This window comes from Harpia harpyja, chromosome 2 (genome assembly GCF_026419915.1).
Source record: "Harpia harpyja isolate bHarHar1 chromosome 2, bHarHar1 primary haplotype, whole genome shotgun sequence".
Taxonomy (NCBI): Eukaryota; Metazoa; Chordata; class Aves; order Accipitriformes; family Accipitridae; genus Harpia; species Harpia harpyja.
Window position 1 is genome coordinate 38,461,765 of NC_068941.1, and position 13,885 is coordinate 38,475,649.

General features: G+C 38.8%; 1 protein-coding gene across 5 annotated transcripts in view; it reads right to left on the bottom strand.

The window, feature by feature from the left end:
• Positions 1 to 13,885, bottom strand: part of CCSER1 (coiled-coil serine rich protein 1) — a 742,538-nt gene that overhangs the window by 649,814 nt on the left and 78,839 nt on the right. For all 5 annotated transcript variants that reach the window (XM_052776417.1, XM_052776386.1, XM_052776395.1 and 2 more), the window contains one exon: positions 12,278 to 12,465. In XM_052776417.1, the coding sequence (XP_052632377.1) occupies positions 12,278 to 12,465 (188 nt within the window). The remainder of the gene's footprint in view (positions 1 to 12,277; positions 12,466 to 13,885) is intronic.

Consider the following 13,885-nt stretch of genomic DNA (forward strand, 5'->3'; position numbering starts at 1 on the left):
TAACTTAAAACATGCATACGAATAAAAAACAATTAAGTAAGAAAAAATGAAGCGCTTCTTTTCATCCAAGATATTTATCTGAGCAACTGAAATAGACTGGTGAACAATCATCCATTAGCCTTGGATTGATTAAAACTCTCCATCCCGTTGCAGATGTTCAAGAACCTGAAGCAGGCTGCTACTAAAAATTTTAACTCCCCTCCCCAGGTTTTCTTTGGTACCAAACACTGCGTTTTGTAAGTGTCATGCAATGAATTGCTCCAGCTATTACTAACCACTACTTCTCAAGTACCAATGTTCCTCTGACTGCCAAACAGCTCCGACTCATAACAGCTATCCAGGCTGTTTATGTAACTGTAAATCCTAGACAATTATCTGACACTAATATTCTTCAAATCAAGAAAGCTTTTCAAAGCACAAAAAAGCAAAATGTTTGTTTCTTTATGAAGAATTCAAACACAAAAATGCACATTCTTGTCCTGAATTTAAAGTGTATTGATTTTAGAAAGGTTTGTGGTGTTTGAGGGGTTGTGTGTGGTTTTTTTAATGAAAACATCTATTCAGTGAGTTATGCAAATTTAAAAAGAAAGATATTAAGCTATTCACCAGGCCTAAGTTATTTCAATGAATTTTATTAGTTTTACTGAACGAATGCTATGAATACAGAAAATGATCTCTGAGGCAACAAAATGTGTTTTTACATCTTATTCCATTCCTGAATGATACATTTTTGCCTATTCCTCTATTAAAAGGTGAATTAACCTAGATAAGCATTCCCAAACCTAATTTCCACATATCAATCAGTAACATAGCATGTAAAACATGATCCCAAGTCTTTAGTGGGCTAGCATGCACTTGACTCTAAATCAGAAAACACTCTTGCTCTAAATGGCAAGCTTTTGGGGTCTGCAGCCAGTTTTCCAGCCACTGCCACTTCCTTAACCCAAGGTTCACCTAGCATTGCCTCCAGCAACACACTGGCAGGACAAGAAGGACTGCAAATATAATGACCGTGACCCAACAGCATTTCCATTTCTCACCCCATTACCTTCTTTTTTTATCAATCAAGGGGATCAAAGGCCTGGAAGACGCTCCCTACCATGAATTGCTATAGCCTGGAGGAAAAAATACTGTATTTATTCTGAGTTTATTCTCACATAAGCAAAAGAATACAAATAGGCAGCTTATGGGAAAGCATTGCAGAACTCTCACCACACACTGTTCTTGGTCACACGGTTTGAGGGACCTATACCGCAGCAAATGATATGCACAAGAAAGGACAGGAGCTAAATTAGTCACTCTATGAACAAGACCAGGGCAATTTTCAATTTTTAGTTTCATAAAAACCAAGTGAGTGCAAACTATCTGTGAATCATCTGACCTACATGATGAAAAACCCGATGCTGTTTAATTTGTATTCACTAGTCATAAATTTCAACTTCAGTGAATTAGCTCTCCATTAACTGTCTCCCTTAGAGAAGTCACCTAGTGATTTCTGTTTTCCTATTGTATGTATCAGTTGCATATGCTAACCTGAGAAGTTATACCACAGTTGCAAAGAAATCTGCCAGTGCTAAGAGCATGTCCCAAGATAACAGACGTGACAATAATCTTCCATTGCACAGAAGGAATTAAATTAAAATCATTTACCTTGTTTTCTTAAGAAGTACTTTCTGTTACCAATACTGGATAGAAAGATTTTTCCCACTTAAGTGTATTACTCATTGCATAAAGACCCCTCTTTTATTTAAAATTCAACTGTAGTAATTGAAATACAGATATTAGATCAGCCACACTAGGTCACATAACCCTATCACCTGTCTCCACCAATGATAACTCTCAGGTTTCCCTGACCTGTGTCCCTTCTACAATGAGAAAGAGATCCCAGTATGCAAGCACACACAGTACATCAGGTTGTACTACCTCTTCCGATTCCTTCAGAAACATTTGTTAGGGTCCTGGTTGCCTCCTCCCCTGCTTACACTTCTGCTTTCCCATCTACCATCATAGCACGTCACAGGAACTCCCTGTTAACCACCTCCTTTCTCTGGCACACCTAGTCCATACAGCAGAATAGGGAAATATAAGAGGGTGTGTGTACACATGGGGATGATGCCAGTTCCTGTGAGTTTATGATTTCTTCCCATCCCAGCACGTCTGCAGGCAGAGCACGACTGGGCAGAGCCCACTGGCACAACAAATGAGTTGGGAGTGCAATGGGAGGTGTCAAAGGAGTTCTGTTCAGTATTCCCTGCAGCTCCCTGTCCTTGCATTTTAACCCTGGACTCTCATCTCTTCCCAGTATCAAAGGGCTTTGAGCATCTGACATACGAGGGTGGTCACAGGGAATAATGAAGACAGAGCCAGACTCCTCTTAGTGGTGCCCAGTGAATAGACAAGGCGCAAACTGAAATACAAGAAACCCAAGAAAAAGCTTTGTTGTTTGTTTTTTTTAAACCATAAGGCTAAACAAACACCAGGACAGGTTGCCAAGAGAGATTCTGGAGTCTCCACCCTCAGAGATATTCAAAACCCAACTACACATGTCCCTGGGTAAATCCTAGCTGACCCTGTTCTGAGTGGAGGTGTTGGACCAGAAAATTTCCAGATGTCCCTTCCAACCTCGGTGATTCTGTTCCTCTCCTACTACTGATTAACATATTGTGAGAGTCAGTAGGGAGTATTGATTAGATTTGTCAGAGGATTGTTTAATCCTTGGTAAATCCCTGACCTCTCTCACATCTCCAAAGCATGACAGGCACTGAGCAGAAGGTAAAGGTTTTCACCACAAATAAATTGTTTCTCTGGAGGTGGCACGTAGGTGGCGACATGCAGATTTCAGTAGCCTACATACACAAACACACTAAAGACCATAGAATTTTTTTTTTTCCAACAACATTGCATAACAGTTTTGCTACAGTACTCACCTGTACTCAGAATATGTTGTGCTTGTGGAAAATGTGGTAATGAATAGGGAACTAAAATGTAAAAGTCAAAATAAAATAGAAAAAGAACAAAGCTGCTTTTGCTTGACAAATATAGTTATCTGTTTAAACAACATTGATCATTATTGCACATTTTAACACATTACTAGATATTTATGTGCAGATAGAAATCCTTCCCTTTATGTGGGAAAAGAAATCCTTAAAGATAATATCAACTCAAAAAGATGAGCAGCTTTGAAATAAGCTTTCTCCTAACGTTAACTCGCAAAATTGTTTGGGGAATGTAGTGAGACTAGCACAGAAGTATGTTTTGTTAGAAAAATCCACTAATTGGGTGTGTTTTATAGTTATATTTTTGAGTCTCAGTAAAGAGCTAAGTATTCCAGAAAAATACAGAAAAAGAAAAATAAACATAACACATGACAGAGGACACCTATCTGTAGTTTTAAAAGTCCAGTCCCCTGTAAATTAGTTCAGACAATACTTACAGCAAGTACCCCTACATTAGAACTTCAGAAGAAAATACCAGATATCCAACTTGTACTGGTTTTGGCTAGGAGAGAGTTAAATTTCTTCATAGTAGCTAGTATGGTACTATGTTGTGGATTTGTGACCAAAACAGTGTTGATAACACAGAGAAGAATGTTTTAGCTATTGCTGAGCAGTGCTTGCACAGAGTCAAGGCATTTTCTGCTCCTCAGACCACCCCACCAGCGAGTAGGCTGGGGCTGCACAAGAAGTTGGGAGGGGACACAGCTAGGACAGCTGACCCCAACTGACCAAAGGGATATTCCAGACCATATGATGTCATGCTCAGCAATAAAAGCTGGGGGAAAGAAGGAGGAAAGCATGATATTTGCAGTTACGGCATCTGTCCTCCCAGGTACCCGTTACGTGTGATGGAGCCCTGCTTTCCTGGAAATGGCTGAACACCTGCCTGTTGATGGGAACTAGTGAATTAATTCCTTATTGTGCTTTGCTTGCATGTGCAGCTTTTGCTTTACCTATTAAACTGTCTTTATCTCAATTTTTCACACTTTTACCCTTCTGATTCTCCTCCCCATCCTGCTGGAGGGAGTGAGCGAGTAGATGCACGGTGATGAGCTGCCCACTAGGCTTAACCCACAACAGAACTAAAAGAACTAATTCTGTCCTATTTTCACTATGTAACAACACATCCATCCACTGCCATGATTACTCTGGGACTTAAAATTGCTAATAGCACGCTCTACCTTCTACCTGTATTAACTAACTCTATTCAATCGGAATAATTATAGCAATGTTAGAACAACACTTTACCCTTTTTTGGACTATAATGATTATGTCCTTAAAGAATTGCATAGAACACTATAGCATAAGTATTAAGTCACATCTAAATTAATTTCCATTAGTTACTTGATCTCAAGAATTAATTCAAAGTATCTAACACCTGCAATCTGATTTTCCCAAGCTCTTAATGCGTTAAGAAGTGTATATTACACCACAGACATTAATTTCCCACAGGGCATTTAGCTGAAAATCTTCTAGTTGACTTGACCTAAAAATCACAGACAAAATGTTTAAATCCCAATTTGCCGTTTCCATTTTTTTCATGCTGAAAGTATGTGAAAGGCACTTTGTCCATGCTAAATTAAGAATGTAAGACCCAAATTACTACTTACCTACAATCAGCAGTTTGTTCCTATTTAGACAGCACTGTTCAGCCTTATACTATCAAAGCAGTCCTGACAGTTCTTGCTTTAAGTGGCTTCCACAGTTTCTGTCCACAAAGGAGCAAAACGCCAAATTCATTACAAAAGGGCAGATTTTGTTACGTTAGTACAAAGCTAGTTATAAATGAATGCTGTCAAGTCCACTTCACATGAAGGGTGAACCGGTGCCTTACAGAGTTTGCTTGAACAGTTCAATAAGAATTGATGTTCCTAAATATTCCCCATTGAGCAGCCCAGTATAACAGAGAAGAATTTGAATTAAGCAGAAATCCCATAATTCAGTGACAGAACAAAACATAACATCTATTTTAACTATGAAAAAACTTTTGTGAACATCACAGATACCAGAGATATGTATAGCAAGTTAACAACAGGTTGCAGTTATTCAGAGAAAACATAGCCTTGTTAGTTCTAAATAAAGTTGTGCTGAAGACATTACGGAAGCGTGTGCATTTTGCTTACCTGATTCATATTTTTATAACAGTTTTGGTATATCTGAAAAATGCTGTTTTGCTGGGGGGGGGGGGGGCGGTTAACCTGAACTGAAACCCTGAGCACTCAAGTCCTCTCTATAACCTTTCATTCACTGCCTTTCCAGTGCAAGCTGTCAAGACAGAAGCTTATCTACTGTTAAGACATTAATCATTAATGTGTCTCCAGTCTGTAGATGGAGAGTGTATCCCATAGGGTTTTCTCAAGCCTCTACAGGTCACATTTACAGGTCACAAAAACAACCACCTTCAATTCCACTTTTAAGTGTACTGGTCACCCACTGTAACTCATAAACCATTCAACTCATGTATTTTCAATAGCATTTTCCACATAATGTGTTGGCCACAGATTGCATAAAAAACTCAGCTTCCAAATGGTCTCAGTGTAGACTGTCAGAAGGTATGAAGCAGGTCAAGTCCATACTCAAGGAGAAAAGAGCAGGAGAAAATAATGTTAAAGCAACCTGGAACAAATATGAAAATCACTTCAGTCCTCTCTAGACTAGCAGCCAACCTAGTTTTACCAACACTCAGTGCTTCATCAGGCACCAGCAAAATATCATACTATTCAGCATAGAGAAGAGGAACATAAAAAACATTTTAGCCCTTATTCACGTACATTCAGTGAAGTCCATGGGGGCACAGGATCCTGTCGTTTCTCTCATGATGTAGCAACTAGGTTAGAACTGGTGCTTGATAACAAGACTACTTAGGAAACATTAAAAATAAAGTAATCTGTGAGAAGCAGCGATCACACTTTTCATGAGTTGCAGATTTGGATACTGCTTCATAACGTACGATATCAAACACAAAGGATAGATTTGAATACAGTGGGGTTTGGATAATTGCTCCATCATTGCAAGTACTATTTCTGAAGTACACTAGAAACCTGACTATTAATTGCTAAGTCACCCCAAGTCACCTAGGTAACAAAACCTAGGTACTGTTACTCACACAGAATATCCAGGACACCTAACTAAAATCTAGACACCAGCTGCTAATTAGATAATTATCACAAACAGACATTCCAAGCAGAGGCCACATTTCCATTAAAGTGACCTATGTTTTACCTTTCTGCTTCCTCCAGAGATATACAAAGAATCTCAAATACTTGCAGATAATATCTCTTTTGCTAGTATCTCACTATTTCTGTGTCAATCATTTACCTTTGTAATATCTTCCCAAAGTTTCAGATGGCCCTCTCTACACTAAATTAGTCAATTATTAATTTTTCAAATTTAACGTTTAACTGACATATTCAACCCCTCACATTATCCAACTGAACCCTGCAGTAGCCCATGAAATATTACCCTGTTTTCCAACATTGGTTTTTGCATACACAGTTCTTAATTTAAGTTGTCAATATACATACTGAGATGTTAGGTACTCAGAGCATCCCCACATAATAAGCATAGTACAAGCATGAGGAAAAGGGGATTTTGCCTAAGTGTCAGCATTGGATGGATACGCAAATAAACTTCAGTAATACAGTACCGGCATGCATATTAAAAAATTATCTTAGTTCAGTAGTGTGTTATTAATATAGGCAAGGCAAAAAAATAAAATTAAAATTGAGAACGGAAGCAAAGAAAGTTTTGTGGTAACTGCAGTTACTCTAGTGCGTGATAGGCAGTGTGGGAGAAAACATGAATGCAACTATTTGACAGTTTGACAAGTGGGCAATGAAGACTTGTATCACTGTTAAAGCTGAGGGGAAAAAAGCTGGGATGACCTTTTAAAGGATGAAAGTCCTTTAACTGGCAACAAGCACTTTTATCTAATATATTGGAACCACGGGAAAGATGCAAAGAAAGAAATAGCACAGTCAAAGCAACAATCTGGAAAAATAAGTTGTGCAGCTCTAATTGGACTGACACAAGTAGACAAGGCTGCCTTGCTCTAGGCAAAAGGAGAGAACGACGCAGCACTGAGGGCAAGCATAAAAATTTTAACCTGCAAGGATGAAAACTTGTAGCTGAATTTAAGAAATGAAAAACAGGCAACATTTAGAGGAGATTCACGTATGAGAAACTGAAGAAAAACCTGTGCTCAAGAGAGTGCCCAGAGAAACACAGTCCTGCAGAACAGAAAGGACAGTGGTAATGTTCATCTACTGACACAGGAAAAAGCTGGAAAATGAGGTTTCTTTCAGTTATATAGCACACATGCTGATAGCCAGGTGTGGGCAAGGGAGCAGTCACAAAGACAGACAATTATTTTCTTTGTAAATAACTGCAGAGAGGCAGAAAGGCAGGTCTGTGAGAGCCAAATGTAAAGTGGGCAGTCTCGTTCTACTGCATGTATGCAGTCACATTTCTACACAGAATTAAAACACATGCGTTCATACAGCACAGTGCAGCTCACTTCTTGAAGTTGCACATTGTGGTCTAGGAGCTCCAACAATCCTCTGAACTTTTTTTTAACTTGTTGTAATATACAGCTACTTTCATTCATATCATCCTTCATGATTATCTGGTTTTAATGACTGACTGGAATCTGTTAGCATTTAAAAATCTCTATCAGCAACTTAAAAAAGGCAATTTTTTTTTTTATTTTTTTTTACATTTCCTCTTTAGTAGTGGTAAAGGTGATATTTAAGATAGTCATCTTTACACATTAACCACTACTATGAGAAGCAATGGATAATTTTGTCACTCACACACACCTCAATTTCTACTGTTAATTCTAAGTAGTGTAGCACATCAACTCTTTTTTCCTGCTGTTCTGTCTCCTAATCCTTTTAAAGAACAAACTTACAGCAATTTGGGGGTCTGATCATATTTTTTTCAATGTGGTTATTCTAATTGTCTCCTACATTTCAACTATACACGTCTACATTCTTTTCATTGGTCTTGCAGGGCTGCATATTTCAGGTCATTCAGGTCTTTTACCATGCTGCTTTGCATTTTTGTTTCTTTCTTTTTGCCTCTCTTACATATTGGAAAAGAACCACCACCTAGCTGGAGAACAGAGAGGTCAGCTATAGCCTCTATCAATCTTCTGAGACATAGTTAACTAGTCTATATGTTATGTCTAAATATTTAAAGTTGTAACTGATGACTTCATAGTTGGAACATTTGAATGACCAGAGTTTCTACAGCAATATGAATCTCTTTAAATTGCATCAGTATCAACCATATTCATTTGAAAGGGGTCTATTATACTGCACAGGCTAATCAACATTAAACTGTTCCAAAAACGTGTCCTGAATTGCAGTTTTCACCTTCGGCATAAACTATGTAATACTAAAGTCTAAAACCATTTTTAGTGAAATGATGGCATCTTGTGGCAGAAATCTGCCACTGCAAGAATGATGGCTTTGAAACTATTGATGAAAAACACACATAATTAGTAATCTAAGCAGTTAATCTCAAGTGTCTGTTTCAGTTCATTATTTACATTACTACAGAAATTGGCACGTTTGCAGAGTTATTTTGAATGACTTTTTTCTTTCCTTATATCTTATTTCTGAGTAGCATTGCTCTTGTCCAAATTATAAATTACTTTCAGCATCTCACAAAGGAGTTAATGCCACTCCTGGGGGAGCTGGTGACCATCTTTGTAGGTTTGATACATATTCTCGGTATTTAGGAGATCCACCTATCCAAGCTTTTCTCTATCACCTTCAAGAAGAGCACTGCCAGTCATGCAAGAATATTCTGCTGAGCAAGTTGTTTAGGAGGAAGAGCAGTTTCTCAGATGCCAATCTTTTTTTCTTCCTCTCATCTCCTGTGAAAATCTAGCATCCCCTGAGTTCTTCTGGCTCCTCACTCCTGCCAGCCCCTTAGCAGAAGCAGCCCACACTGCCTGCCAACAGAAAAAGAAAGCAAACAGAGTCTTGGAGGACTTTCTTCAGTTTGTGAGGAAAGGGTATCTTCCACACTACAAAGCTTCTTCAGCCTAACATGACATCTGGATGATGCCAGAAAACCAGCATCCGCAGCTACTACCACTGGCTTGGTGCTGCAGAGCAGAACTGAACCACAGTGGCTGGGAGGCCTCACCAATCCCCCATGAACATGCCATCTCTTAAACGCCTGTGGCTCCTTCTCTTCCAAAATTGAACAAAATGAATACAGATAGCCACAGAAGAATGCCTAATGTTTTTCTAGGCACACAAGAAAGTTAGGTTAAGGTTTTTAATAATACTTCGTTTAGTAACTCCAATTCTTTACCTAGTATTTATTCTTCATTAGGATCATTCACTGGTAACAATCTGCTACCATGGTGTTAAATACTAATTGCTTGGGACAAGTATTTTGAAGGGGCCTTTTTACTGTTCAGACATGTATTATTACAAACATTCAATTTCTTCAATTTTTAATTCCTTTTCTTTCCAGGGAACACTACTTATTCTTTTGCCTTCTGGTTGTTTGGGGGTGGACGGGAGTGCTGTTGGTCTTGGTTTTGTTCATTTTACCTCTTCTTAAACCTCATTTTTTACTAAAAAAGCTTTCACCTAGCATTTTTCTTCACACATGAAGATGATATCCTTATGTATTGGGGGAAAGCAGGAATAATTTTACTTTCACTCATGAGTATGCCCAGTAATCTTGACATAAACGTTCTTGGTCTGTGACTGTAATACAAATAAGCATGAGCAAACACTTGTGAATTTGTGGACAATCTTGCTAATGGAAGTGAAAAAAAAAAAAAAAAACCACCAAACACAACTGTGGATTTCATACACAAAACATGAAGAAGAGACTCAAATCACTACCTACCCCACATGCACACTTTGCTTACTTCCTGTTACCATGTTGTCACCTGCCCAGTCTCATGATTAATACAGGGCTAAATAGAATGAAGTGCTATGGCATCAGTCTAGCCTAGTACTTAATGAACGCAGAGATCTGCCAAATAGCTTGGGTCTAACAACCCAAATAAGGTTTACAGGCTTCAGCCAGGGTTAACCAGCTTTTTAGGGCAGGAACTACATCTGTGTAATGCTCTATGCCTACATGAAACTGCATCTTTAAATGGCATCATGTTCTTTCTGGCTTTGAAAAATAAGATGTTATTCACTGACATTTGGATACGAACTTCCTGTAAAAACAGAGAAATACACTATAACTATACACTTTAGTAGCACAAAGCTTTCTTCTACTGTTTAGCAATTCTACTTCATCATTTCTGTGCCGTATCTCTGGGTGTAATAATCCAGTGGTGGTCAAGGTGGTTTTGTGGTTTTTAATAAACTTTGCTTTACTGGACTGCTTCATCTGACAAGTTGGCAACAATCTAGAAACAAGAAAGGCAGATGTATAAAATCTTCTCCTTCCTAAAATGAATTTGCCTCCTGCCCTTTCAGGTAGATTAAATTAATCAGTGAATACTGATAATCTGCACAATCTGATACTGCTAAGAGAAGAATAATTCTGTTATTGAAGCATAGGTAATCCAATCTGCACAGGTTACACAAAGTGAGTGTACGGGCAAGCATTCTGTAAAAGACATCAAGTAACTCCATTTTAGTTGAGTCTGTTTAGTAACCATTGCTTCAGTACACTGGTACACTGGAAAACCTGTTGGGTGTCGGCCGTACGTAGTAAGAATATGCTTGGTACTGATGTAATTTTCTCCTGCCATCCACAGCATTTGTGAGCCCAGCCACAAAGGAACGTTTGGATGATACGTTCAGGCACATGGGTGAGATTTACCAAGACAAAAGAGAGATTTCACATCCTCTTGAGAAACCCCCAAACCCCAATTTCCCACCACAGTTTCCTTAAGGGGATTTCACACTAAATCAGATCCTTCTCTGGGGACCTATTTTTAAATGACCAACCAGGAACTAGCATGGGCGAATCTCACAGAGAAAGACAATTTTAGCTTTCCTTGCCTTCTCAGGTGAGAGTGGCAAAGCAGCACACAGTTATAAAAGTTGTCTAAGTAATGGTATGAGTAGTTGAATTTTGGTATTAGCCTGTAAAACTACACCAGAAGAGCACATAACTGGAAATCTAAGATCAGTTTGCACCAATAGTTTCACATCTCCAAAAAACTGCAAAAATTCTCTTTTACAAAAGGCAGTTGTGTTCACATCTGTGTCTCTCGGGGATGTGTTTGGTCCTGCATCATTGTAACATAACGACTATTACATAAACGTGAAAAGGAAAAGCCCCTTATTTACACATCTGTTTAGCAACTCTATGCAGGGGTAAGAAATTTGGAGATTTTTGCTTTCTATGGAAAGCTGTTTTCAGATATAAGTACAAAATGAATCCTCCTCTTTTTCAGCTAGCATGTTGAATAAAATATTTCAAAATAATAACGGCCATAAAACTTGTTTTAGTGACTCCCATAAGCTAAAGAGTGGATGCCATTGCTGTAGATGTTCAATTTTAGCATCTTCTTTATTTGTCTCACTGAAGAGCACATGCGTAAGTACCACTTACACTCATCTTAAAATGTTTATTCTCACTGGCTATAGGAAAGCACAAACTTGTCAGTCATTCAGTTCCTTCTACTATTGTTTCACTTGAAGAGGTTTCGAAAGTACTCTCCTGCAGTTATCTGATCTGTCTTAGTTTTTCCAGTCCTCGGGACCCTCAAGGGTTCTCAGAAGAGATCCCTTCCTCTCCTCCCTACCTTGTGCTCAGAGTGAAAGCATTCAAACTTGTCACCAGTTTCAAAAGGGACTGCTCAGACCTTTCAAATGAGCCTCCTTACAGACAACTTCCTCTCTATCCAGCTTCTGATCTGAGTCTCATCTCACTCGTACCAGACATGAGTCCATAAAATAACTAACACAGTAACAATAAAATGTTGCCACAGAATAGCCCACTGTATTTAACCTCAGAAATAGTCATATAGAATTTTGCTGCAGCTCCCTCTCCCACTATTTTTCTCCCAGGCAAATCAGCAAAGCATGACAACAAGAATCTCTTCACAGAAAGTATGCAAACCTTTTCGCAATGTCACACCCTGAAAAAAATACTTTTAATGTCTGTAGCTGAGCCTGGATCACATTTTGGAAGCCTGAGACAGCTTCCTGCACCCTCCCCCCCCACCCCCGCCCCCCCCGCCCCTTTTATTACCATCCATTACTTGTAAAGTTGCTGCTTTTCATTATAGTTACATCAACCACTAAAAACCAAAAACTTACGCATATGGGAATAAAACTAACCATGCTGTTCATTTTTGAAGAGGATGAGCTTGCTCTCTGCTTCCGTAGGCTGTTAAGCTCTTCTGTATTTCCATCCTTTGGTTTTATGATCAGCCGACTGCCTCCAGCAGTACCTTCTGAAGAGGATCTCAGTCGTTTCTCAACAAATCTGCCTTCTCGGTATGGACTGAAGCTATTGGCAAGATCAACTACAAATAGAGAAGCAATCAGCAATCATTAAAGAGAATTACTCTCTACAAATATTTTCTTAATGAGAACACCACTTTGCTTGAAATGCTTACATTGAAAGGCAATCGCATAAGAGATGTTTCGTACAAAGCAGATCCTGCTTACCTAGATAAAAGCGTCACCTGGGCCACCAGTTTGCTGTTCAGCCTCCAATGACTAGCACACTCTGCACACTACAGCTCAGTCCACAGCTCCTAACAGGATCCAGAAGGACCTTTGCTTCATCCTTTCCTTTCTTCCCTTGTTCTAGGACACTTCCAAACCACTGTCCAGTAAAATCCACCAGAGAAACTATCACTGGTCCACTGGTGCCAAAACACAACCTGTCTTACCCTGCGTCCTGAGGCAAGTCCAGGTTTCGTAGGGCCAGGTCACAGCTTTGTTATCACTGCATAAGACAGGGATGCACATTGCTTTCGGTTTCTGTTTGGCCTTCCTAGCTCAGCTCTGCATCCACACCCTCCAAACCCAGCCTACAGCCAGCAGGCTGAACCCCACTCCCCAACTCCAGTTAAACAATAACACATCACAAAAGAGGAGAAAAATTACATTTGGAGGTGTTAGGGCAAATTTAGAGATGGGGAAAGAGAATAGCATAATAGCATAATAAATGTAACACAGAAAATCTTACCATCTTTTGCCTTGTGTGAGAAAACAGACATTTTCTCTAAGGCTTTTCAAAAAATCCGTATCACATAAAAATATATACAGGTATACTAAGAAATATATGGCACATCAAACCTGCTCATACATTCATGTCATGTTCACGATGCTCTCTATAATGATATCAGCTATGAGACCAGCTACAGAAGAGAAAATATCTATTGCCAAAGAAAATGCACTGAAATATTTTGCATTTGCATCTAGTTTTAAATACTGTTTTAGCAAAACCAAATGTTCAAAGCAGTCAGTCTGTAACAGATATAACTACTAATAACCATATCTTACTGAATGCCACGTAAGCTTTTTCTATATTTGTTTCATTTCATACAGCAGGATTTTTATATGTTTTTTCAATGGCTTTTGTACAAAGCAGATCCTGCTTACCTAGATAAAAGCATCACCTGGGCCACCAGTCTGCTGTTCAGCAAACTTTGTAGGCTTGGCCAGTTTCTAATTTTAAATACATTCTTCACCACACAAGTAAAAAAAACCTGCATTTTGAGCAGCAGTATAAAACCCTAACAATTAATCATCGACTTTTAAATAGTGCAGTATTAGCTCTAGTGTTTCTGTGAACATGAATCCCATTTACAAAAATCCCCCTATCACAGTTTCAACTCCAGTTAGCTGCCTTCCAGAATTACAGATTAAATATACAACTGCCAATGCATGAGTTTCAAATGCACTGTGTATTTCTAAACATCACTGCAAGCTGCT